The 27,402-nt window shown below is 46.9% G+C and overlaps 1 protein-coding gene, 1 long non-coding RNA gene and 1 pseudogene across 4 annotated transcripts in view; 2 read left to right on the top strand and 1 right to left on the bottom strand.

Moving 5' to 3' along the window:
* Positions 1 to 1,160: 1,160 nt before the first annotated feature.
* On the bottom strand, positions 1,161 to 20,948 carry LOC125913017 (uncharacterized). Of its 2 annotated transcripts, XR_007454904.1 has the most exons (3): positions 20,689 to 20,948; positions 6,758 to 7,216; positions 1,161 to 1,341 (listed from the first exon to the last, which is right to left on the bottom strand). It is a non-coding gene; the product is annotated as an uncharacterized LOC125913017 (long non-coding RNA). The 2 variants fall into 2 exon arrangements; XR_007454903.1 differs by lacking the exon at positions 1,161 to 1,341 and having other exon boundaries at positions 6,628 to 7,216.
* Positions 15,019 to 15,576, top strand: LOC125913016 (HIG1 domain family member 2A-like; annotated as a pseudogene).
* The window catches only part of CDA (cytidine deaminase), a 21,229-nt gene continuing 13,203 nt past the window's right edge, over positions 19,377 to 27,402 (top strand). For both annotated transcript variants that reach the window (XM_049617919.1, XM_049617920.1), the window contains exon 1: positions 19,377 to 19,584. In XM_049617919.1, the coding sequence (XP_049473876.1) occupies positions 19,431 to 19,584 (154 nt within the window). In that variant the 5' untranslated portion in view covers positions 19,377 to 19,430. The remainder of the gene's footprint in view (positions 19,585 to 27,402) is intronic.

Below are 27,402 nucleotides of genomic sequence, written 5' to 3'. Positions count from 1 at the left end.
TCCAGTTCAAGGCCTGGCACTTGGAGGGCATTCATCAAACTCTGATGTCCCTCCTTTCATGGCTGCCCGATCCAGTCAATCACTTGAGATGTCTTTTCTCTAGGACTAGCCATGGCCTAGAAAATTCTCCCCAGCATTCTCCTTTGCGGGCCCCAGAATAAGCCCACATACCTTTGACACTTTAAAGATTTTACCACTAATCTCTATAGGGAGACAGAAGTGCAGCAGGAGAGTGGACAGCATCTCTGAGCCATTGTGCAAGCTGTTCCCTCTTCTTGGAATGCCCTTCCCTGCTTAACTCACTGGTGAGCTACCCATCCTTCAAGATCCAGTTGTAATTGCACCTCCTCTGGGAGGAGGGGGAGTCGTTTCCTGCTGCCCCCCTTCCCAGGCAGACAGAATCCTACAACGCCTCCTTGCAGCCTTGACCCATGAGGGGAGGAAGTATTGCAGAGATGCATCCTGGCTTGCCTTGGTCAGAGTTGCATGGAGGGTGAGCGCAGAGGGAGCATCTCTGTTAGCCCCCCTGCTGCCCTCCCCCCAAGCCAGCCTCTACCCTACTTAAGGATCCCTGGAAGGGAATGGGATTCAGGGTCTCAGAGATGGGAACTCAGCCCTTTGGACCCCGGACCGTGTTAAAAATTAATCTACAAGTACTTCTCGCTACCCGGAGTAGGCCACTCAGCATAGAGTTCCAGAAGAAGTTGTCCCTCCCCCACCAGCTCTGCCTGATTCCTCTGTCCCCAGAGCTGTGAGAAGGGGAAGGACTGGCCTGGGGGCTCCCCCAGGATGTCTGGAGCATAGAGGCTATCGTCTTCAGGTACTCGGGTAGGAAGGAGTAGCTCAGCCAACAAGGTCCCAAGGCCCAAGGTTTATAATAATTATAGCATTCGCCTCAACAACAACAATAGCCATAATAATGATAGCAGCTAAGAGTTAGTGAACATTCGCCATGTGTCAGGCCCCACGTGCATTATCTCATGTTATCCTCAGAACAGGCGCAGTAGGGAGGCACTGCTGTTACCCCCACTTTACAGATGAGGGAAATGAGGTTCAGAAAGAAGCTAAGTAACGATCGAGGTCATGCAGCTAGCCTACTGGTCCCCATGTGACTTAGCCGTTGCCTCTTTTTTCGAATAAACTTGTAAGTAACTCATATATGAAACAGAAGAGGTCAGTGCTTTATTAGTGCATGTGTCTTCTTGGTTCAAACGTATACATTCATTTAATCTTAAGCCAATCACTGAGAACCAGGAGCCTGTTGTAATTTTTTGAGAATCTCGAGCTGGAGGTCTTGGCTGATCTTGCAACCTTACGGCAGCCCCAGTATCCCCTGGACTCCTATGGTTTGTATGAATGGGCAGTAGTGAGAAAATCCTCATTCTCGCAAAGGTAACCACTTGTGAGCAGTTCACCCACAGTATCCCAATATTCTCTAATTGTTCTGATTCAGAAACTTAAAAGAGGCATAATAGTCACATTTCATTTTAAAAATGAATCGGTTAGAGGCTCTGTTAAGCGTCTGACTTCAGTTCAGGTCGTGATCTCATAGTTGGTGGGTTTGAGCCCCCCATCGGGCTCTGTGCTGACAGCATGGAGTCTGCTTAGGATTCTCTCTCTCTCTCTCTCTCTCTCTCTCTCTCAAATAAACTTTAAATAAATATGAATCAATTGTCTAAAAGATGTTCACCTTCCTAGCAGAGAAGAGGGTCAGGAGTCTTCAAAATGTATCACTAGCAGTAAAATACACCTTACACAAAGTCATCAGTTGTTGTAAAATCGTCTAACTCAGGGGTTAGTAAATAGCGACCTATCTAGGTATTTCAAACAGAAAGGAATTTAATACAGGGAACTGGTGCTTACAAAATCATTGCAGGGGCCGGAGTAGTGGAAGGCAGGGGGTTCAAGGTCATACTACAATAGCTGCCAAGGTCACTGCTGCCTCTGCTGCTGCTGCCCAGCTGTCTCATACCTATGACGCTGCTAATTAGACTCTGCAACATAAGAGTCTGGTCAAAACTTGCCTACCAGCTGCTGGTATCACAAGGAGATAGCTCAGTCCCATGTGGGGCTTCCATATCTCACGTGAGTGAGTCTCATTGGCAGAAACTACACCTCATCCAGACCCTAGCTTCAAGGAGGGGGGGGGTCCTGAAAAAGTAGTTTTTGGTCATTTCACCCCTATAATAGAGGACAGAACAGAGGAGGAGTCGGAGTGGATATCAAGTGCCAATGGACAATATCCGGCCCACCATGCAGCTAGGCACACACTTTAACATGCAATAGTGACCAAGACTTGCCTAGTATTTAAGCAAGCATGGTAAATGATGGTGCTATAATACATATTTGTTTACATAATTGTACATAGCCAGAGATTTGAGAAATTCAAGGGGGTAGAGGGTGCTTATCAATGACACATTTAAGAGAAGTTAAGATACAGCAGACTCGCTCCAGGCTCTGGGGCTCTTGCTACAGCTGTGCCCTCTGCTGGGAACTCCCTTCCCTGGATAACATCTGTGAGATATGTGTTCACATTCTCACCTGCTTCAAGTCTTTGCTTCTTAATGAGGCCTGACCACCAGGTTCCATACCACGACCTGCCTTTCCCTCCTTCTCCTGACCCTGTTCTACTTGTCTATAAGACTTATCACCTTCTCACATACTAGATAATATACACATTTATTATGATCATTTCTATGACCCTCTCCCCTGCTAGAAGGTAAGCTCCACAAGAGTAAGGATCTTTGTCTGCTTCATTTACTGGTGCATCCCAAGAGCATGGGACAGTGCTTGGCACATAGTATTTACTCAAGAAATATGTGTTGAATTATCAAATGTATACACAGAGGGGGCAGTAGAAATCTGATTCCCAGGCCTATAGAAAAACAAGTTAACTGTGCCCATTAAAAAAGCATTGGCAGGGCACCTGGGTAGCTCACTTGGCTGAGTGTCAGACTTCGGGTCATGATCTCACAGTTTGTGAATCTGAGACCTGAGACAGGCTTTAAGCTGACAGCTCAGGGCCTGGAGCCTGCTTTCAATTCTCTGTCTCTGTCTCTGTCTCCGTCTCTGTGTGTGTGTGTGTGTGTGTGTGTGTGTCTCTTTCTGTCCCCCTCTCTCTCTCTGTCCCTCCCCTGCTTGCGCTCTCTCAAAAATAAATAAATAAACATTTAAAAAATCATTAGCACTCTTCTATGTATTAACATTCTTATGTGAAAAATTGGGGGATGCATTGTTCTTCAATACGATTTTTTAAAGAGTTAAAAATACATGTTAGAAATGATAGACTTCTGATTTATGATGATTATCAGAAACTAGCAAAGTCCACTGTCTCCCTCCCTCAAACCTTGCCCTGGGAGTGCCACAGAAAAACAACTTGGCAGTGGAGTAGTGGTGGACAGAAGGAGGTGAGAATATGCTAAGATGTTGTCTTGTTGGGAAGGAAAATATAAATATTGATAAGCTTTAGAAATTGACAGAGGAGGGATGCCTGGGTGGCTCAGTCAGCTGAGTGTCCAACTCTTGATTTTGGCTTGCTTTGATCTCACAGTCATGGAATCGAGTTCTGCATTGGGTTCTGCACTGAGTGTGGAGTCTGCTTGGGATTTTTGCTCTCCCTCTCTTTCTCTGCCTCTCTCTCTCTCTCTCTCTCTCTCTTTTTCTCTCTCAAATATAAATAAATAAACATTAAAAAAAAAGAAATTGATAGAGGAAATTAGGATAAGTGTGATTCATAATAATTATGGATAGCTGCTAAAAAGAAAAAGAAAATGAATAATTTTCAAACCAGTAGGAAAAAAAAGTATGGATTTAATAAAAGTCAGAAAAGGTGGTGAGGGGAGAAAACAAAAACACTAAATCAAAAAGATATGAGCCCCATGTTCATTGCAGCGTTATTTATAACAGGCAACAAATGGAGAAACTTAAGTGTCCATCGATGGATGAATGGATAAAGAAAAATGTACTATATACATGCTGTAAAAAGGAATCATCTTGCCATTTGCAACAGTGTAGATGTACGTTAAGGACATTATGCTAAGTGAAAAAGGTCAAACAAGCAAACAAAAAAAAAATACTGTCTGATCTCACTTACATGTGGAATCTAAAAATTGGAGGAAAAAAAGAAAAAAAGAAAAAAGAAAAGAAACAAGCTTAAGGATGGAGAACAGACTGGTGGTTACCAGAGGTGAGGGGTGGGGGTGGACAAGATGGGTGAAGGGGATCAAAGGTATAAACTTCTTGGGGTACCCGGGTGGCTCAGTTGGTTAAGTGTCGACTTCAGCTCAGGTCACGATCTTGCATTTCCAAGTTCGAGCCCTGGGTCAGGCTCTATGCTGACAGCTTGGAGCCTGCTTCAAATTTTGTGTCTCCCTCTCTCTCTGCCCCTCCCCACTCACACTCAATCTCTCTCTCTCTCAAAAATAAATTAACATTAAAAAAAGTTTTTTTTAAAGGTACAAACTTCCAGTTATAAAATAAGTAAGTCCTGGGGATACAATGCATAGCACAGTAGCTATTGTTAATACTATATTGCACATTTGAAGGTTGTTAAGAGAGTAGATTTTATTTTATTTTTTATTTTTTATTTTTTTTTTAATATATGAAATTTACTGTCAAATTGGTTTCCATACAACACCCAGTGCTCATCCCAAAAGGTGCCCTCCTCAATACCCATCACCCACCCTGCCCTCCCTCCCACCCCCCATCAACCCTCAGTTTGTTCTCAGTTTTTAACAGTCTCTTATGCTTTGGCTCAAGAGAGTAGATTTTAAAGTTCTCCTCACAAGAGGGGCACCTGGGTGGCTCAGCTGGTTAAACATCTGACTTCGGCTCAGGTCATGATCCCACAGTCCATGAGTTAGAGCCCCGCATCGGGCTCTGTGCTGACAGCTCAGAGCCTGGAGCCTGCTTCAGTTTCTGTGTCTCCCTCTCTCTACCCCTCCCCCGCTCACACTTTCTCTCTCAAAAATAAATGAACACTTAAAAAAAAAGTTCTCACAAGAAAAAAAATTGTAACTATATACGGTGATAGATGTTAAGTAGACTTGTGATCATTTCACAATATATACAAATATCAAGTCATTATTATGTAGTACAATTGAAACTAAAATCATTGTATGTCAATTCCATCTCAATTAAAAGAAAGAAGGGGTTGGGTCACCTGGGTGGCTCAGTCAGTTCAGCATTCGACTTTGGCTCAGGTCATGATCTCATGGTTGGTGAGTTCGAGCTCTGTGCTGACAGCTCAGAGCCTGGAGCCTGGTTCAGATTATGTGTCTCCCTCTCTCTCTCTGACCCTCCCCTGCTCATGCTCGCTCTCTCTCTCTCTCTCTCTCCTCCTTCTCCTCTCTCTCTCAAAAATAAATAAACATTAAAATTTTTTTAATAATAAAAGATAAAAGGGGGTGACCAAGGTGATTAGGTTGGCTTCAGACTCGTTTGAAGGGCTGAGAAGCAGAGTTTTTCAAGAATAACCACCCCCCACCCCGAATCTCACTGCAAAACCAGCCTGGTAGGGGAGTTTCTGCCACCACTATCACCATGGCTGATGTTAAGAACCTTAGGGCCCCAGTTACAACCAGGAAAGCTTCCAAGCAGGCAGCGGCTGCTCTGCACCAAGAAGGCAAGCACCGTCCTGGCACTAAGGCTTCCACCCCAGCTGCCTCAAAGGAACTGAGACACCTCCAACAGTGCATCCGGAAAAGCCACATGGCTACCTCCTGCCAGGACTCTACCTTACACTTCCATTTACCTCTCCCTGGAAGAAGCCAAGTAATGTATGGCAATCCTAGCTGCAAGAGAGTCTGGAAATGTCCTGCCAGGCTTCGTGGCAGAAGTCATGATGGAAGGAGCTTTGGAGGGGTGCTGAGTAGGGTTGGTCTTCAGTACTTGCCACAGTCCACTCCTTAGTTCCTCAACATCCAACACCACCCTACTTTCCATTCTCTCTCTCTCTTTTTTTTTTTTTTTAATATTTACTTATTTTTGAGAGATGGGGAAAGAAGGGGAGGAGCAGAGAGAGAAGGAGACAGAGGATCCAAAACGGGATCTACGCTGACAGCAGAGAGCCCGATGCGGTGCTCCAGCTCCAGAAACGTGAGATCATGGCTTGAGGCAAAGCTGGACGCTTAACTGACTGAGCCATCTAGATGCCCCCACCCTACTTCCATTCTTAACCTTCCATAAAATGTTACCACCCAACCTAAAACAAATATATCTCAATCAAACAAGAGCATCTTTATCCTTCCCTCAGAAAAACAAATCCTATATTTGTTACATATTTATTTTTATATTTAGTGTTATATTTATTTTTTCTTGAGAGAGAAACTGCGCAAGTGGGGAAGGGCGGTGGGGGGATGGGCTGGGGGGACAGAGGATCTGAAGCTGGCTCTGTGCTGACAGCACTGAGCCCGATGTGATCATGACCTGAGCCAAAGTCAGATGCTCAACCAACTGAGACACTCAGGCCCCTCTCCCCTCTCTTCTCTAGTCTTAACCCCATCTTGATATCCTGTAATCTATGCACTTAATTGTAAAGTGAGCCCCCAAACAAACCACTCTATCCAAAATGGCAGAGGAAGGAGGGACAAATGGCGCCATCAGTAAACATATACATGACTAAAGAAAGAACGTATAAATAAATGCTATAATTCTCATTTCTGTCACAGGTGATGAGGCATTTATAATATCTTTCCTGTACTATTTATTCCACATTCCCTTTGCCTTCAGCAGCACCTCGTGTAGTCAGGGTTTTTACCTCATAGGATGATCTGAGCTTCATTCAGGAGGAACCTGAGCCCACAGTTGTCTTGCTCATTCTGGTTTCCTGTCCTCTTCCATTAACTTTTACCACCAGCCTTGGAATTAGAAAGCACCCCAGAGGATTTCAGGGGATCCAGAGACACACGTCTCCCTGTCCCCACTATGCAGCAGCAACTATATTTCCCCCTTGACAACCAGAATCAATCACTCCAGCCAACACAGAACAACCCCCCGACCCCTTGCTTTTTTTCCCCTGTTCATCCAGGGCATGTAGAGTCTGAAATGGCCAGTCTGAAATTGGTCTCAGTTTCCAAATAAGTGGGATCTCTGCGATTTGCTCTGGTGGAAACATTCTTCCTGAGCATATGAAGACCTCTAAATTAGCAGAGCCCAAGGTCTTGGAGAGCAAAGATTTTCGAAGTTATCCAGCTCGAGATTCCCTGATCCATGAATTCTGGAAGAGAGAGAAATATCATCTTGCGTTGGTTACTGACTCACAACATATGCCAACTTTAGGCCAGCACTTCAAATTCATACAAGGTTGCCTTCTGGCAGATACTAGTCAATTCACCAACCCATAAAGCAAAATGACTCTGGTAATAAGAGCATAAGACCAGTGAATAAGACCAGTGAATCTCATGCTTACATATCACTTTCTTTACTACTTTTGCTGGAAAATGAGGTCTCTTGTCAGAACCAATGTTATCTGGACTACCATGATTGTGTAAGACATTCAGTAAATCTACAAATGATGTTGCTGGCAGAGAATGCAAACCCATAGCCAGAACAAACGCCCTTTTTAGGAAGGGCAAATTAATCCCGCCTCCATAATGAAAGGATTCCAATGTAACCAACCTGCCACCAGATGGCAGGCTGGTCTTCTCCAGATCAGGTACCATATTGAAGGCTTAGAGCTGCTGCTGACAGTTGGACCCTCAACTGGTGAGACTTAGGTAGAGATTGCTATTATTCACTCAATATCCACTGCCCTCTTCTTCCTTAGTAAAATAACCCTGGTTTTGTTCATGCCATCCACGTATGCATCTGAAAGAGAGCGTTTCCCAGCTTCCCTTTCTATTAGGTGAGACCACATCACTAAGCTCTGGCTAATGAAATATAAGTAGAGATGCACCCTTTTTACTCTTCTACCGTTCTTCCTGCTGCTCAGAATGAGTTTATAAATGCTAACGCTCCAAATAGCCATCTTGGGTCATAAGATGAACTTGAAGATGGAAACTACAAGCTAAGAAGGTGGAAACTGGGTCCCTGATGACTGTGGGGTTCTAGACTAAAAGAATGATAAAATTGTATGTTATTTAAACCATTATTTGGTGTTTTTTTTTAAATATAAGTTAAACCTAATTCTAACTTATATATATATATATATATAGAGAGAGAGAGAGAGAGAGAGAGAGACATCTTATTCATTATATAATGAATATATATATGAATAAATATAGATAATGAATAAGATGTCAGAGGAAAATCTAAAACATAGCAATAATTACAATAAATATAAATGGACTGAAGTATCTGATCAAAAGACAGAGACTTTCAGAAGAGTTTTTTAAGTGACCATTAATATGTCATTTATAATGGATTCACTTACAACAAAGGACCAAAATATTAAGAATAAGGCAGGGGTTCTTGTCTTAGGGCCATTGAACTCTCAGTGAGTCACTGAATAAAATCCAAGGAGACTATGAACTTGGAAGGAAAAAATATGCCTTTATTTTCACTAACCTCTAACTAAAACTTAGCATTCCTGTTATTTATAAATGCAGACAACAAATCACAGAAATATAGTGCATCTGTGACTTTGTCACCAATGTAAATCATAAATATTTCCATATCACTTTATCATAGTATCCTAAAATATCTTTTACTACTATCACTACTTCAAAATCACAGTATTTGTTAAGCCAACTTAACATATATTCCACATCTTCTTTATCCATTCATCCATCGATGGACATTTGGGCTCTTTCCATACTTTGGCTATTGTTGATAGCCGACTGTTAGATCTTGCTATTTAATACATTAATAAAAAACTAGATAGGGGCCCTTGGGTAGCTCAGTCAGTTGAGTGTCTGACTCTTGATTTTAGCTCAGGTGGTGATCTCAGGGTCGTGGGATCCCCATATCAGTCCTGCATTGAGTGTGGAGCCTGTCTGGGATTCTTTCTCCTTCTGTCCCTCTCCCCCACTCACGTGCGCTCTGTCTCTAAAATAATTTTTAAAAATACATACCTTGTCTGGGAATTCAACCTGGTGCAGCCACTCTGGAAAACAGTATGGAGGTTCCTCAAAAAACTAAAAATAGAACTACCCTACAACCCAGCAATTGCACTACTAGGTATTTATCCAAGGGATACAGGTGTGATGTTTCGAAGGGACACGTGCACCTCCATGTTTCTAGCAACACTATCAACAATAGCCAAAGTGTGGAAAGAGCCCAAATGTCCATCGATGGATGAATGGATAAAGAAGATGTGGAATATATATACAATGGAGTATTACCAGCAATCAAAAAGAATGAAATCTTGCCATTTACAACTACGTGGATGGAACTAGAGGGTATTATGCTAAGTGAAATTAGTCAGAGAAAGACAAATATCATATGACTTCACTCATATGAGGACTTTAAGATACAAAACAGATGAACACAAGGGAAGGGAAGCAAAAAGAATATAAAAACAGGGAGGGGGACAAAACATAAGAGACTCTTGAATATGGAGAACAAACAGACAGTTGTTGGAGGGGTTGTGGGAGGGGGATGGGCTAAATGGGTAAGGGGCATTAAGGAATCTACTCCTGAAATCATTGTTGCAGTATATGCTAACTAATTTGGATGTAAATTTATTTTTTTTTTATTTTTATTTTTTTCAACGTTTATTTTATTTTTGGGACAGAGAGAGACAGAGCATGAACGGGGGAGGGACAGAGAGAGAGGGAGACACAGAATCGGAAACAGGCTCCAGGCTCCGAGCCATCAGCCCAGAGCCCGACGCGGGGCTCGAACTCACGGACCGATAAATTTATAAAAAAATAAATTAAAAAAAAATACATACCTTGTCACAAATATTTTAACTATTCTGATAACTATTTCAATACAATTGGTTTGCATTATAATTCCACGCATTAAAAAAAAACATTATTTTGAAAAAGGTTCATAGGTCTCACTAGGCTGCCAAAGAGATCTATGGCAAACAAAGGTTAAGAACTCCTAAAATAAAGGGATTCCAAGGTTATTAGCATTAATTTCAGAAAAAGAAATATTTTTTAATTGTGAGAAACAAAAGGAAAATTCTATATAAATAAACTAATCGATAAATCAAAATGATATAATGATCACAAACATACATGCACCTAACAATATGTATTCAAAAAATAGAAACTGAAAACTAGTCTCTTCAACAAATGGTGTTGGGAAAACTGGACTGCTACATGCAAAAGAATGAAACTGGACCACTTTCTTTCATCGTACACAAAAATAAACTCAAAATACTTTAAAGAGAGGTACCTGGCTGGCTCAGTTCTTGGGGTTGTGAGTTCAAGCCCCACAGTGCGTGTAGAGATTACTTAAAAAAATAAAATCTTTTTAGGCTCTTGGGTGGCTCAGTCAGTTAGGCATCTGATTCTTGATTTCAGCTCAGGTCCTGATCTCACAATTCATGATATCGAGCCCCGCATCGGGCTCTGCACTCACAGTACAGATCCTGCTTGGGATTCTCTCTCTCTCCCTCTCTCTCTTCTGCTCCCTCACTCGTGGTCTCTCTGTCTCTCAAAATAAATAAATAAACTTTAAAAAAAAGAATTTAAAAAAAAGAGTACATTTATCATGATGAGCACCGAGAAATGTATAGAATTGTTGAATCACTGTATTGTGCACCTGAAACTAATATAACACTGTATGTTAACTATACTGGAATTAAAAATTTTAAAGTAATAAAAAATATAAAGCAAAAACTAATAGGAATACATGAGAAAATATGCATATATAAAATAACATGTATATACATGTATGTATAATGTATATACAATAAATAGAGACTTTAACAAATAAATTAGATACAAACAAAAAGGTAAAGTGTTTTGAATACCCTGATTAATAAGTTCAAAATATCATACAGAACTTTATGTCCAACATATGTCAAAAATGCACAAATTTTTCTGTACCTATGGAACATACACAAAGATCAACCATTTGCTAAGTCACAAAGATTGATAACATATCAGAAATTTCAAAGAAAATAATAGACTACCATAGGGATGCCTGGGTGGCTCAGCTGATTAAGCATCTGACTCTTGATTTCAGCTCAGGTCATGATCTCACAGTTCATGAGTTGGTGCCCCATGTCAGGCTCTGTGCTGACAGCACGGAGTCTGCTTGGGATTCTCTGTCTCCCTTTCTCTCTGCCCCTCCCCTGCTCATATTCTCTCTCTCTCTCTCTCTCTCTCTCAGAAATAATAAATAGACATTTTTAAAAAATAATAGAAAACTATATATAACTTTAGGCCAACGATTTTGAAAATTTAGATGAAATTCTTTAATAAAACACACATGCGCGGGGCACCTGAGTGGCTCAGTCAGCCAAGGATCTGACTCTTGGTTTCAGCTCAGGTCATGACCTCACAGTTCGTGGGTTCAAGCACACTGACAGTGCAGACCCTGCTTGGGATTCTCTCTCCCTCTCTTTCTGCCCCTCCTTCATGCTCTCTCTCAAAGTAAATAAATAAACTTTAAAAACATATAAAAATTTTTTTCTTTTTTTTTTTTAAATTTTTTTTAACGTTTTATTTATTTTTGAGACAGAGAGAGACAGAGCATGAACGGGGGAGGGTCAGAGAGAGAGGGAGACACAGAATCTGAAACAGGCTCCAGGCTCTGAGCGGTCAGCACAGAGCCCTGACGCGGGGCTCGAACTCACAGACCACGATATCGTGACCTGAGCTGAAGTCGGACGCTTAACCGACTGAGCCACCCAAGCGCCCAATAAATAAAAATTTCTAAACACACACACACGACTGGTTTACTAAAACTGACACAATAGAGCAAGAAACAATAGAAAATGCAAATAGCTGTACAACATTTAAAGAAATTTGGGGCGCCTGGGTGGCTCAGTTGGTTAAGTGTCCAACTGCAGCTCAGGTCATGATCTCACAGTGCATGAGTTTGAGCCCCACGTCGGACTCTGTACTGACAGCTCAGAGTCTGGAGCCTGCTTTGGATTCTGTGTCTCCCGCTCTTTCTCTGCCTCTCCCCCGTTCATGCTCAGTCTCTCTCTCTCTCAAAAATAAATAAACATTAAAAAATTTTTTTTAAATAAATTAAATTAATAGTTTAATTTTTTAAAAGAAAACATGAGTCTCAGGATGGTTTGACAGGAAAATTCTTCCAAAACATCAATCAATAGACTATTCCAACCTTATACAAATTCATGCAGAGGCTAGAGAAGAGAGTTTTCAGACAATAATTGAAAAACTGATTCTAAAAGTTATACAGAAATACAAAGGCATGAAGGAAAAGGAAAAGGTAGGAATATTTGGCCTCTAAAAATCAATACCTATTATAACATTATAATAATAAAGGCAGGTATGATATGGGTGTAAGAATGAAATGTTCACCAATAGAAAGTATTAGAGACAAAACGATTTCCACTCATATAAATTTGCAATTTGACATAGCTGGCATTGTGGATCCTTTGGGAGAGGAAAGAACATTCAATTAGTGGTCCTGGGATCATTGGATATCCCTATGCAAAAAATTAAATTGGACCCCTACCTTACACAAGAATTAATAAAAATTAATTCCAGATGAATGAAAGACTTAAAAGTGAAAAGTGAAACTCTGACCCTTTTTAGAAAACATTCTTATACAAATCCTTTTAAGGATCCATGTATCTGATTTTACTAAGTCCTGCTACATTTCTCTCTGAAAGGCTGTACTAATTTGCAATCCCAGCAGTGGCACATAAGAGTTCCAGTCTCTCCTTATCTTTACCAATGCCTATCACCATCCTGCTTTTTTTTTCTCTCTCTTTGCCATTCTGATAGGTATAAAGTAACATCTCATCTTAATTTCATTTCTGTGACTGTAAGGAGGTTGAGCAAATACCTCCTTGGTCATTTGTATTTTCCTTTCTGCAAATTGCCTATTGATACCCTTTGCCCATCTCTCTATAGACTTTCCTGTCCTTGTTGATTTGCCATGAGTTCCTTACATAATCACTATACTGTTTGTTTGCTGTCGTTCTAGCCTTTGAAAATATTTTCCCTCCCATTTTTCAACCTTCTGCCAGCTTTGTCTATGAAGTCTTTAACTGAACAAAACTCTTTAATTTTTTTGTGTGCGGCTAACTTTGAAGACGTGAAGATTTGGACAGAAGTTCTTTCTATCCCTATTTCTTCTGTAAAATACCTGATCAAGTCTTTTGCCTACTATACTATTAGGATATATGTGGATGTGTGCACCCAGTTCCAACATTGAGGATGGGGTGTTCCCCACACATCCAACAATAAGCAATTCTCAGACTCCAGTTGGGCGTCCTGCAATTCAGCTCAATTCTGGCACTCTCTGCCTGGAGATCGCATCAGATTCCAGGTTACGGGTTACAGATTACGGGTTAAGGGTCCAGTACTACAGGACAGCACCCTGCCCTCCCAATTTCAGGCACCAGTTGCAAGTCCAGATTGTCACCTGTGCTTCTGACCAACCAGCTACAGATGGAAGGTTCCAATGACCCCTCTGTAGGTTCCATTGATTTGCTAGAGCAGCTCACAGAACTCAGAGAAATATTTAACTTACTAGATCACCAATTTATTATGAAAGGATACAGCCAGATGGAAGAGATACCCAGGACAAGGTATGAGGAAGGGACATAGGACTTCCATGTCCTCTCCAGGTGAGTCTCCACGTGTTCACCATCTCGGAAGCTCTCCAAACCCCTTTCGTTTGGGTGTTTATGGACACTTCATTATATAGCTTGATTAAATAATTGGACATTAGTGACTGATTCAGCCTCCAGCCCCTCTCCTTTCCCTAGAAGTCAAGGGGTAGGACTGAAAGTTTCAACTGTCCAGTTGTGAGGTTGGTCCCCTGGCATGCAGCCCTCATCCTTGGGTAGGGTCCAAAAGTCACCTCATTAATGTAACCAAAGACACCTCTCATCACTTAGGAAATTCCAAGGGTTTCTGGAGCTCTGTGCCTTGTGCCCAAAACACCAAATTAATATTTCTTACTTTTTTTAAGAGAGAGAGAGAGACAGAGTACCAGTAGGGGAGAGGCAGAGAGAGACACGCACACAGAATCTGAGGCAGGGTCCAGGCTCCGAGCTTTCAGCACAGAGCCCGATGTGGGGCTCGAACTCGTGAACTGCGAGATCATGACCTGAGCCGAAGTCAGACACTGAAACGACTGAGTCACCCAGGTGCCCCCATATTTCTTATTATAAATGAAAATATTACAGGATGCTTGCCATTTTCTACTGATTTTAGGAAATCGTGATGTATTATGGATACCTAATGCCTCTGGGGGAGGGTGTTAGTTGCCCTACGTTTCTGGTCTACCCTATTCATGGACTGAGCCCACTCCTGTGCCCAGGCTATGCTTAAGGCAGGAAGCCATGGGCATGTCCAGGAACCGCCCACTAAAGCTGGAGGCAACAGCTGAGGTGGCAAAGGGGGTTTAGCGCTGACAGCACCTGCTATGCTCACTATATTAGGTTTCCTAGGGCTGCCCAACAAAGGACCACAAACGGGGCTGCTTGAACAACAAAAGTTTATTCTCTCACAGCTCTAGAGGCTAAGGGTACAAAATCAAGGGGTTGAGAGGTTTGGTTCCTTTGCAGGCCTGTGAGAGAGACTCTGTTCCCCTGCTTTCTGGTGATGACCAGCGGTCCTTGGCAGTCCTTGGCTTGTCACTGCACCATTCCACCTCTGCCTCCATCTGTACAGGGTGTTCTCCCGAGCCTCTATGTGTTCACGTGATCATCTTCTTATAAGGCAACCAGTCATCTGGGATTAGGGGCCCACCCTACTTCCCTGGGGCCTTATCTTAACTAACTACCTCTCCAGTGACGTTATTTCCAAGGACAGTCACATTCTGAGATACTGGAGGTTAGGATTTTAACACCTCCATTTGGGGCAACACAATTCAACCCATCACACCTACTTTGTCCACTGTGAACATCACCCATCACTTAATACTCCTCTTAGTCTCGATTTTTTTTTTTCTCCTAAAGCTGTTGCCAGGGACATGACGGCTCCCGGCCCTGTGACTCCCGAGGTGCCCTTTGAACCATCACAGCCCCCAGTCATTGAGGGCTTAAACCCCGCTGTCTACAGCACTCCAGAGAGCTTCGAGGAAAAGTTCCTTCCCAAGACACGAGAACCCAGTGGTACCCATAGGCTGCCTGGGCGCGGTGGCTGCCCTAACCTATGGGGCCAGAGTCCCGGCTCTCAGCTCATGACACACACCCAGATCACGGCCCAGGGCTTCAGGGTCGCAACCATTTTGCTGGGTCTGGCTGCATCCGCTATGAGGTCTGGATCCTGAGCCCGAGACCTGGCCTCCTTGAAAGTTCCCCAGAGATCATTCCCAGCCCCAGGAGCAGCCACCAGTCCTGCCACCTGACTTATTCCCTCATCTTCCCTGACAAGTAAGTCCCTGCGTCAGTCCGGGAAGAGGTGGCCAATTGTGTAACTGACACATGTTTTTTCAGGAATCTCAGATTCGGTTCAGTTTGGGTGTTGCATACTTCTGTTTGTGCATACTTCTGTTCACTTTCTCCACTTCCTACTTAATAGACTGATCCACTTGTGTGTAAAAAAAAAAAAAAAAAAAAAAAAAAAAAAAAGTATTCCTCTTAGTCTCCTGTCATTTGGGAAGCTTTCTCCAACCCACCTACCCACCACTCCCTCCAGACAACAGGTATTCAGTATGGCCACGGGCCCCGGTATCTACTCGTGTATTAGGGTGCTTTGCACCTGTCCACTGACTTGTCTGTCTCCCTCCCTGGACCGCAAAGTCATCCAAGGCAGTTTCCAAGTCTCGCTCACCTCCCATTCCCTAGCGCCCTGCACAGGGGCCGGCACACAGTCCTCGTGATAATATGAACTAACACTAGTTGAGCACTTACTATGTGCCAGTCAATGTACTAGGAGTTTTACATTGATTACCTTGCTTTACATTGATTACCATTGATTTACATTGACTTTTTACAACAACCCTAGGAAGTAGTATGTTAGTCTAGAGGCCATGGGATTGCCAGAAACAAAACTCAACCAAGCTTACGCAAGAAGCGAATTTATTGGTTCAGTTGAAAGGAAGTCTGGAAGTGTGTTCATGGCCAAATCCAGACACCCAGAGAAAAATCAGGGTGTTTTTCCCCCCCTCCATCTCTCAGCTCTGCTTTTTTCCACATGGCTTCACTTTACAAGTAAGCTTTCTCTACCCAGGGGGCAGTCTAGCTGTCAGCAAGAATCAGATCCTCCTAGTTGAGGAACCATGGCGGGAGAAACCATTGGCTCCCACTGCTCAGCTGGAAAGCGAGGTCTGACTGGCTACCCTGTGCCAACTGCCTACACCTACCAGGCAGTGGAACACAGTGACTAACAGCCCACCAGATGGTCTCCCCCAAAGGAGCCACAGTGAAAGAAACGGGAAACCTTCTTGAGCAGAATGGGATTCCAGGCACCATGATCCACCATAGTGGGTACCACTCCTGCCCCTTGTATAAGGAGGATAGAGGGGCCCCGAGTGATGAGCCATCCTGCCTAGATGCACAACTGGTAATAAGAGGCAGAAGAAGGATTCAAACTGTCTGGTCTGATGCCAAGAACTGCCCCCCACCCCAACACTGGTCCATTATGCCGGTTCTCCGTGAGTTCTGGCACAGACCAGAGCACACGATTCATTTACATGGAGGCAAACAGACTCGGGTTTGAGATCCCCTTCTGATCTCCGTGAGCTCAGGTGCCCTCATCAGTAAAATATGGGCAGTAAAATCGCCAGCACCTACCTTGTGGTGAGGATTGCATGAAATAATTCAAACCATGCATTTAGCACAGGGTCTGGTACGTGCAAAGAGCTTAATAAGAGTTAGCTGTTACTACAAGTAACTATTCGTTGAGTGAAGAAGTGAGTTGATGGCATCTGAGCTCTAACGGAGGGACTGGGTGGCTCCCCTCACAGAGGAAAGGCTTGGGGTGGGGGGAGGGCTTTGGCCCTTGACAGTCTCCACCACCACTCAAAACCCCTTTCTCAGAGGGGTGCCTGGGTGGCTCAGTCGGTTAAGCCTCCGACCTCAGCTCAGGTCATGATCTCACGGTTTGTGAGTTCGAGCCCTGCGTTGGGCTCTGTGCTGACAGCTCAGAACCTGGAGCCTGCTTCAGATTCTGTGTCTCCCTCTCCTCCTGCCCTCTCCTGCTTTGTCTGTCTCTCAATAATAAATAAAACGTTAAAAAAAAAAAACACACCCTTCTTAGATACTCTTATTCTTTGTGCTGGGCAATTAACTTCTCCTAATTTTATGTGGAGTGGAAATTAAAGCATGGTTAGAAAATGTTAATATGATTGACCTAAAACTTAGCTCTATACCTGTTTCCAGGCCCACTCTCCCCTTTCAGATGGCCACTCCAAGCCCCTCCTGTAAGGAATTCTGGAACTACTACTGGCTCCCAAAACCCATACAGCTGGGTTTGCAATAGGTGCTGTCCCTACTTGTGACCAAGTGCAGGTAAAGAGCTTCGAAGAGGCCAAGGCCATAACTTGCCTGGAGGCCATCCAAGTTCTCTTGATGCTATGGAACCAAGGAGTCCAGCCCCAGTCCTGGGTAGGTCTGGGCTTAGCTGGTGTGAGTCAAGACAGGGCAGGGGACAGGAACAGCACCACCCACGGGGGTTTCCAACAGGCCTGGCAGGCCGGCAGGGCCTCTATCCCTTGTCCTGTTGCAATTATACTTGGCCCCCAAAAGCCTTAGAATTATTTCCATGTGGAATGGGTACACATGGTCCCCAGACACCCTTTGCTTTCTTTCCTGGAACCCTAGGAGAGGGCCCCTTGGGGTAGCTGGGTAGTGCAGGGATAGAGAAGCCAGGGGGACACGGTTGGTTTCTCTGCCAGCCCTGCTTCAGATCCAAGAAACTGCACTAGATGCCAAACGTGTAGAACCAGAAGAAAATTCCAACAGCAGGCAGGAAGGAACCAGCTGCTTCTCTAAAGGCTGGATGTGTAGAAAGGGGGTGGGGGAAACCTGGAGGGAAGAGGAGAGACGAGGGGAGAGGAAATGAGGCCAACTTTGCCCAGTTTGCCTGTATCTCTACATGGTGAGAGCTCCAGGCTATAGGACACGAAGATGCTGGGCTGCACAGCCCAGAGATGTCAGCATGCAGGACAAGGACACCCGGCCTCATTTTCTCCCCACCTTCTACCTTCCCCCCTTCCTCTTCCCCACCCTCTATCCAAGCCCTCAGAGAAGCTGCTGACTCACTCCTGCTTGCTGGGGGTCTGTGGACATTTGGACGCCTCTGGACACTCTATCTGGTGTTCTCTGCCTTTTCTATGTGATCTTGGCCAAGTCACTTAATGTCAATCACCCGATCTGCATGGAGTCACAAAGCGTGCTACTGTCATGATGTCCCAGGACCCTCTAACCACGCTCACCGTACGCACATTATCTCATTTGATCCTCATGACAACTCTGCAAGACACTGTGAGTGCACCCACTGCACAGATGAAGAAACTGAGACCGCAGAGAGAGGTGGTTATTAATTTCCTAGGGTTGTATGGCTAATAAATGGAAGAACTGGACTTCAAATTTAGGTCCACTAAACTCCAAAGCTCAAGCTCTTCTATAATCCGAGGAGGTAGAACAGAGATGATCACTATCCTCGCTGTAGCAATGACGAAACTGGCTCAGAGAGGTCAAAGAACCGGCCGGTGGTTGCACACGTGGAAAGTGGTGGTGTCAGCATGCAAAACCCGTTTCTTTGGCCACCAACCCAATGTTCATCTTGCCAACAAAACAAATGAGGAGGCGTGAGTCGATGACCTCAGAGGTCCCCTCCGGCGGGGATACTTTTAACTTCTGGGTTAAGACCGGAGTTGGAAGGAAAATGGGTGAAAATGGAGAAGCAACTTGTCTTACTGCTTTAGCTCACGCTCTGCCTCAGGAAGCCAGAGTGGCTGCTCCAGCTCTGCCCTTTCAACCTCATCACATCCCCCAGTGAAGGAGAGGGTCATTCAACAAACAGGGGCATTTCAACCTTTGGAGCTTGGACTCCCCAGGACTCACCCTGACCTTGACCCCCAGCAGCCTCTTTCCTGAGGGACGTGTGTCCACAGTCGCCCCCTCCACAGGGGCACCCATGTCCCGTCCCACTGGCCCCTCAGTGTGTCAGCAGTGAGAGTGGTCCCCAGGGGGAGAGGGGGAGCCCGCGGGGGCACGGTCGCATTCTTCACGCTGGGCCGCCCACCACACTCTGGGACCCCGACCTGCGGGGCGGGAAGGGGGATGGGAGCTGGGGGTGGGGCGGGAGGTCCCTCTCCAGGCCCCGCCCAGCGCCCCGCAGGGACGCGCGCCGCGGGGGGGAGGAGCCAGCGTCGCGCGGGCCTGGCCGGCTGGCAGGGGACTGACTTCTGCGCCTCCGCCGCCCTGGGGCACAGACATGGCCCAGGAGCGTCCCGCCTGCGCCCTGGAGCCCGAGCTCGTCCAGCGGCTGCTGCTCTCCTGCCGGGAGGCCAAGAAGTCCGCTTACTGTCCCTACAGTCACTTCCCCGTGGGCGCCGCGCTCCTCACTCGGGACGGGAGGATCTTCTCCGGTAAGGACGGCGCCCCGATCCCCCCTCGGCCGCAGCCCGGGCAGGTGGTCGCAAGAGGACGGGCGGGAGCCCGCAGAGCAGAGGGCAGCACTGGCCGCTCCCAGTGACGCTGCCACTCGCCCCTGCCCTGCCTGCTGTCCCGGACCGTGGGGAACGCAGGTGCTGCTCGGATGCAGCGACGTCCAATTCTTAGAGGACTGGGAAGCCAGAGGTGGGACGGGGAGGGAAGTTGGAAGGGGAGGCCATAACTCAGTGCTGGGTGGGGGGGGGAGAGGGTTGATACTTTCTGACCACCCCCCCCCCGCCGTCTTTGTGGCGCCCTCCTAAGGCTTCCACAGGTTTTATCAGCAAGGCCTCCCCTCGCACCCACCGACCTCCGTGTTATGCCCACTTTTCAATGAAGACACTGAGGGCCAGAGAGGTGACGCGACTTGGTCAAGGTCGCACGGGGCACTGGGGGTGGAACCCAGGGCTGAGATCCCCCAGACCCTGCTTTCTTCGCGTCACCTGCTGTGCTAGGAAAGAAAATGAGGAACCGAGGCCAACAGCCGGTGACTTGTTAGTGGACTTCAGGGCTTGCAGAGGGCCTTGGAGGAAGCAAGGAGGCCAGGCGAAGTTTGGGTGACCAGCAATGAGTGCTGGCCTGGGGAGGGTGGGAATTGGAGTCAGCACTAATCTGTTCCTAAGCTCCTTTTCTTTGGTTTGTTGGTTTTATAGAGAAAGCTCACTCGAACAAAAGTTCAGCCTTGTCTTCGCTAAGCTGGGAGGCATTTTCATTCAAAAGAGCGGGGCACCGTGGTGAGGAAGTGGCAGGGAAGCCATGCCCCTCCCCGCCACTCTGGGGGCAGATGAGAATTGGCACAGTGGGCAGATGGGGACACCCAGCCCTGCTGCCCAGAATCTGCCTCTGCCTGGCAGCGGCAGCTATTTAAAGGAAAAGAAGCTCACATGTGTGCCTCTAATGGGTAACCTCCAGCAGCCTGAGGCCAGTTGTGGGCCACCCACCCCCACCGCCACTCAGCTGTGAGCCTAGCTGCGAGCCCCCGCCTCCCCTTGTACAGTCCCCCTCTCTGGGCTCTCCTTGCTGTTCCAGTTATCTCTCACCTTTGAGGTTCTTTCCGGTTTCACGAGTTACCTGAATCTCAAACATCTTTGAGCAGGAGAAGTAACCTTGAGTCCCTACGTGAAAGGGTGGTGAGGAATGCTATCCGTTGACACAACCCGGCAAGGCAGTTTTACATCGCAGAGAACGGAACTGAGGCTCACAGAAGCTAGACGCCCGAGATCACAGAGCTGGGATTCTAATCCGGAGTTCCCCTGACGCCAAGGTGGCTGCTCTGTAGGGAACCCAGACTCTCCGTGTGTCTAGTGCGAATTCAGGCCTGGCCCGGTGGCTCAGATGAGTATTAAACATTAACCACCACCACAAACAACACTGCAGCCCACACTGCCCCGTGGCTCCAGGGTCTTAAACATCGAATCAGCCGTTGGTTCTTCCCAGTGCCTCTTTGCATGGATTCATTCATTCAGCAAATATTTGCTGTGTACCGTGACGTGCTAGGTAATGTGTGGGCCAAGCCCCGGGGATAGCGCCATGAGCAGAAATGACATCGTCTCTCCCCCTATGGAGGTCCCTCCTCTTACACAGGTCATGGTTCAAAAGGGAGGCCTCGACCGATGACTGCAGGAGTGGTTGAATGAGGTGAGCAGGAGTGTGGCCTATTCAAGTTGCGGGAAAGAACCTGGCTGTGCAGTGGGGATTTAGGGAGGCCCCCTGGGATGGGGCGAAGGCCCTGGATTAGGGGCTGCTGGGTTTGAATCCTGGTGCTGCTCTTTATCAGCTGAGGGATGCCGGGCAACACCCTTCACCCAAATGTGCCTTACACATTTGTTGAGCCGAAGACGGTGTGCCCACCTTTCTGGATGGCTCTGAACAGAGCTGCTTTGCCTAGCCCAGCACGGCACCAGGGTCCTCCCCGATGGCTGGTGCCTGTTATCATCAGCCCTGGAACCTCAGGTTGTGAGGCTTTAAGCAAGTCAATGCCTGTAAAGTGACTAGCCCAGTTTCTGCCGCAGTGGCTGCTTCTCCTTCTATTAAAGGTATTGTTCTATCATTACTATTTGCAGGCAGCTTCTGGATGACTTGTGAAGGCCAAGCATTGCCACTGAGATTTGATGAGGTAGGAAGTAGGCAACCAGGGATGTTAAGAAGAAGAAGAGTAACATGAAAGTAGAATTCAAGGACCGTTGGTCTGACAGGCACTCAAGGAGGGCCAAGACAGAGGAGAGAGTGTCGGGGAGGATGTCTGTCTTATTTGCTGATCGTCCACAGGACCAGCGCATTGCCCAGCCTGTAATATGTCCTCCGTTGAGGTTTGTTGAGTGTGCGAATGAATGGCTCAGGCTGGGGCGGTGGCCATTGGAACAAGGAGGAAGGAAAGACCTGAGGAAAACCGTCTGGGACAAAAGGACTGGGCTTGGGATGAGCAGTGTAGAATGAAGGAAAGGAATATGGTTCTAGAGTTTCAGCCAGGAAGACCAGGGGCATGAGGAGGCACTGACCAAGGTGGGAGCTGGAGGCAGAGCTGGGTGGTGCTGAGGACATCACGGGCAGGGACTGACGGCAGGAGTAATAGCCACAAGGCACTGATCATTCACTAAGCACTTGGTATGGAAGATCTCTTGTAATCTCACAGCCACCACATGAACGGAGACGATGAGCGTCACGTGCATTAGAGCATTTTCAGTTGTAAGTGACAGAAGCCAAGCAGAACCATTATGGGCAAGAGTAGATGGTATCTCCAGGACAGTTGGATCCGGGAACTGCGATGTCACCATGTCCTTCTTTATCCTCCTGGGTGCTTGCTTCTTTCTCTTATCCTGTAGGTGGGCTTTCTCCAGGCATCAGGGGACATGAGTGCAGGCAGCCTCTGGTCCATATTCTTTTACAGCCTCAAAAGCAGAGAGGAAAGAACTCTCCTCAGGGTGCCTGGGTGGCTCAGTCAGTTAAGCATCCAACTGTGGCTCAGGTCATGATCTCACAGTTCATGAGTTCGACCCTGCATTGGGCTCTGTGCTGACAGCTCGGAGCCTAGAGCCTTCTTTGGATTCTGTGTGTGTGTCTCTCTCTCTGCCCCTCCCCCACTTTCTCTCTCTCTCTCTCTCTCTCTCTCTCTCTCTCTCTCAAAAATATTAAATTTTTTTTAATTTTTTTTTAACGTTTATTTATTTTTGAGACAGAGAGAGACAGAGCATGAACAGGGGAGGGGCAGAGACAGAGGGAGACACAGAACCTGAAACAGGCTGCAGGCTCTGAGCTGTCAGCACAGAGCCCGACGCGGGGCTCGAACTCACGGACCAGGAGATCATGACCTGAGCTGAAGTTGGACGCTTAACCGACCAAGCCACCCAGGCGCCCCAAACATTACATTTTTTTAAAAAAATCAAATTCCCTATTTAAAAAAGAAAGAAAGAAAGAAAGAAAGAAAGAAAGAGAAAGAACTCTCCTTCACTAGCTGGAGATGGAAAAACTCCAGGGAAGAGCTCTGATGGGTCCATCTCCAACCACATGCACATCCCTGGGCCAATCACTGTTGTCATGATAGAGTAGTGTGATTGGCCCAGCAGCACATCCCTTCCCAGTGGGGGCTGGGTGGGTCTGTTACCACAAGAAGGAGTGTGGAACTGCCAGAGCAAAAGCCAAAGGCACCCTCTACGAATGAGACAACTGAGGTCGTGCTCTTTCTGCCGCCCCATTGCCACAGGGTGCACGTGCAGACAGGGACAGAGAAAGTGTGCCGAGGGGGGGGACAAATGGAGGGCCTTTAGCCAGAATCCCTGGATCTCCTTCTGTAGATGGAAAGGGAGGGCAGATGGTAGTAAGGCAGGGCCTGGAGAGGAGGGGACCTCGAACAGTCAGAGGAAACCTGACGGGGCACATGGAGGGGGGGGATTAGAGACAATTGGGAGTCAGAGAAGGTACAGCTGGATTTAGATGCTGTGAGTTTGTAGTTGATCGTGGGACAGGTCTGCCCAGCTCGTGACTTTCTCCAGCTGCACCAAAGCCCAGCCTGTGTGGAGTTTCCCTCCTCAGAGGCCACTGGTGTCTCGTTCAATTCAAAAACAAATCTGACAGCCTTGTTGTCATGATCTTGTAATAATGGTCCTTTCCCCTCGATGCTGACTGACCAGGGCCTTGCGCCCTCCCGGGGTTGGGCCACCGGGAGGGTGATCGATCCCAACAGTTACCTTCTGTGATTGCTGTGGGAGAGCTTTGGGGAGAGGAGGAGCCCATGGGGGGAGGCAGAGCTACAGAGGGAGAGGGGGGTGGGGACACAGAAGAGATGGGGCAGCAGGGGGTTGGCAGGGACAGCCAGTGTCTGCACAACGCCAGATAGGAGGTGGCAGAGGAGAGTCATGGAGACCACTCTTTCCTGGCACCCCCCAAGGGATGGGCGAGTTTGTCCTTGGGACGCTGGTCTATCTCCCTCACTCCTCCCTGGAGGAGCTTCACACTCTATACGCCCCTTCACCATTTAGGGGAAAAGCCACTTTACTGGATCGGCTGTCATGAATTCTGAGAGGAACAAGCTGCATTTCTAAAAAGATTCTTAAAGATGTCCTGGTCAATGGCTGAATCCAGCTTGTCTGGGCTTTAACCTTTAAATCTGGTCCTTCATCGCCTTCCCTTAGGCCAGCCCCTGGCCTCCCTTTCTCCTCCAGGACTGCTCTCCAAGCCCCCTCCCCACCCCTGACCCCTCATAGCACTTCCTGGTAAGTCAAAGCAGGTGTCTCTAACTGGCTTCCTGTCCTTCCAGCCCTCCTCACACCCACCACACCTGTCTTCCCAGCTCATCCATTGGTCCTCTCCACTGTCACTCAAAAACAGCTCATTACGAAGAGGAGCTTCACTAAAACCCCTGGGCTCTGTAGTTGAGCTAGAATATAATTCATATATGATACTGTGTGTTGCCTGTGCAGTGGGCTGGGAGGTGGGAATGTGGAAAGAGTGTAGTATTGCTTCAAGCCCGTGGATGTGACATTTTTCTGGTTGGGTGATTCTCAAATACGGTCCCAGACCTATAGCCTCAGCACCTCCTGGGACCTTGCTGGAAATGTGAATTCTTGGGATCTGACCCAGACCTACTGAAGCAGAAACTCCAGGAGGAAAGAGGAAGGTTGAAAAAATTTTTTTTTCTTTTGAGAGAGAAAGAGAGAGCGAGAATCCCAAGCAGGATCCACACTGTCAGCTCAGAGCCCAATGCAGGGCTCAATCCCATGAACAGAAACCAAGAGTCAGATGCCTAACCAATTGAGCCACCCACGTGCCTCTGAGAAACCTCTTTTAAGAAGCTGTCCAGAAGATGCTGACGCCCGCTGTGTGTGACAAGGACCGTTTTAACTATATTTAGGTCCCTCAAGAGAGACGGTGCTCAGAAGCACTGCTCTTTTCTCTGGGTGGCCAGGCCCAAATCCCCTCTTTGGAACTTCTTTCCTTGCTAATGGCTTGATCACATCTGACCCTCGCCCTGCCTTAAGCGCCAAACCCACTCTAAAACATGTCCTCACTGAACTGCCATAGAGAAAAAGGACAGCCCTTTGTATCTGACAGGTCAGGATGTGAGTCCAGGCTCCCTGCCAGCAGCCTCAGCCTTTACCTTCTCTAAAATGGGGTTATAACAGCCTCTGCCCTACAGGGTTGTTAAAAGTGTCAACGACACAATACAGATTGAAGTGTTCCACGGAGTGCCAGGCAGATAAAAGAAAAACAATGAAAGAAAAGAAAAGAAAGCAGTAATGACAGCCCTATCATCCTGGTGTTATTTGGTCCAATCTTACAATTGTGGATTCCTAACTTGGCATCATACCGGCCCATCTCGCACATATGTTTCAGAGTAAGTGAAGGCCATACTGGCAATGGCGTTGCTTTGCCTGGCTAGACGACAGCCTCTTTTCTGCTCGAGGGAAGCAAAACGAACCCGTCTGGCCTTTCTTGATCAGAGTACACGGCCGAGGCCTTTCTTCCCATTTTTTCTTTTTCTCTTTTTGAACAAGAGGAGGAAACTCCACTTGAACTTGCTGGCGGCCCCACATGAAATTATAACTTTGCACCTGAGAGATGTAGCACCCCAGTGGGAAATCACAGTCATTGGAGTGCGGAGAGAGTCTCACGGGCCTCATTGTTCCAGGCCCTGGGCATTCTGCACCCAGGAGCCCCCGCCCTCAGGAGGTTTACACTGTGACCTCAGAATTAGACAATAAAGACGTTTATTTCAGGAAAGTGTCAAGGGCTGTGATGAAATTAAAGCAGGAGAAATGGACCGAGAGGGTAGGAGGCCATGAAGGGAGGAGGCACTCTGAGACAGGACGACCATGGCAGGCCTCTCTGAAGAGGGGACATTTGAGCAGAGACAGCAGTAGGGTGAACCATAGGCATGTAGGGGAAAAGAGTTCCAGGCAGTGGGAACACAGCCGGAGCAAATGCCATGTGCCAGGAGGGCGCTTGGCATCCTTGGAGAACAGCTGGAAGGCCGGCAGGCCTCAAGGGCAAAAGGAGATGAAGTCTAGGAGGTAGGCAGGTTGGCACCAGATTAGGTAGGACCTTGTCGTCGTGGAAAGGATTTCAAAGTGCCTGAAGGACAGAGGCGGGGCCACTGTTCACACCTTATCCAGCAGGAGTAGAAGCTCAGCCACACAGGCCTAAAAAGTCCAAAAAGCTGGACTTTTGTGCCATTAATAGCAGCAGCTGGGCCACTGCTGAGCACTTAGTCTGTGCCACACTTTGTGCTAATTGCTTTACGCGCGTGGTCTCAACTCATCCTGGCGCGAGTTCTCCGAGGAAGGCGCCATCGCTTTCATTTTACAAATGAGGATACTGAGTCTTGAGGAGGTTTTAGTCTCTTGCCCAAATTCTCAGGGCCAGTGGGGCAAAGGGTCCCAGGGGCGGAAGAGAACCCAGGGGCTCTTCCTGCAAAGCTCTGTTTGGGCAGTGGGGTGGCTGAGTGGGCTCTGGCCCTTTGAAATTTTTAGACACAGTTAAGGGAAATTTCTCTCGATGAGGCCATTCTGAATTTCAAATGCAGCCACAGGCAGTTGTCCTGAGGGACTAGCCTTCTGTGAAACCCAAGATTTATGTGAATCCCACTTAACAGGGAAAGTGTCCCTGAGGGACAAGGCAGGGCTGGGATGGTTGCCAAGACAGGGAATGAAGTGGGGGGACAAAGTTAGCAAGGATCTTACTCTGGGAGAGGCAGAAGTCAAATGCAGCCAGGCCAAAGTCAGCAACAGTGGGCCAGGGCAGGCAAGGTCATGTTTAAAGGAAGTCATTTCAGGCAGGCATCAAGGAACCTGGCCGGGGAGACTCGGTGGGGAGCAAAAGAGGCGTATTCATTTATTCATTTAACTTCCGTTGACCCTGAGACAGGGCCGGTTATCCCGGCTATAGTGACTCACATAGGAATGTGAACAGAGCTTGGTCGAAGTCAAAAACATGTGGCGTTCAATAAATGTCTCAATCATTACTTTCAGGGTTGCAACTCCCTGATCGCTCTTGGTCCCGTCTCCCAACTGTATTAACTGACATCTGTGTGGTTGTCAACAACAGACCCGCCCGCTAACTAGTTTAGACAAAAGGAGGGAGTATTGGCTCCTAAAAGTTGGGGAAGAGCTGGCGCGTAGCCGGGCCTCGGGGGCAACTGCGCCAAGCCAGACCCTTTTCCAGTCTCCTCTCATCTTTCATCCATTCTTTAGTGTGTCCATTTCATTGTCTCCTAATGGTCTCCTCCGTAATGAATGGAAACCAGGCCATCAGCAGGGCTC

This window comes from Panthera uncia, assembly GCF_023721935.1.
Source record: "Panthera uncia isolate 11264 chromosome C1 unlocalized genomic scaffold, Puncia_PCG_1.0 HiC_scaffold_4, whole genome shotgun sequence".
NCBI classification, from domain to species: Eukaryota; Metazoa; Chordata; class Mammalia; order Carnivora; family Felidae; genus Panthera; species Panthera uncia.
The sequence above is the reverse complement of the archived record's forward strand: the minus strand, read 5'-3'. Positions and strand labels throughout refer to the sequence as shown.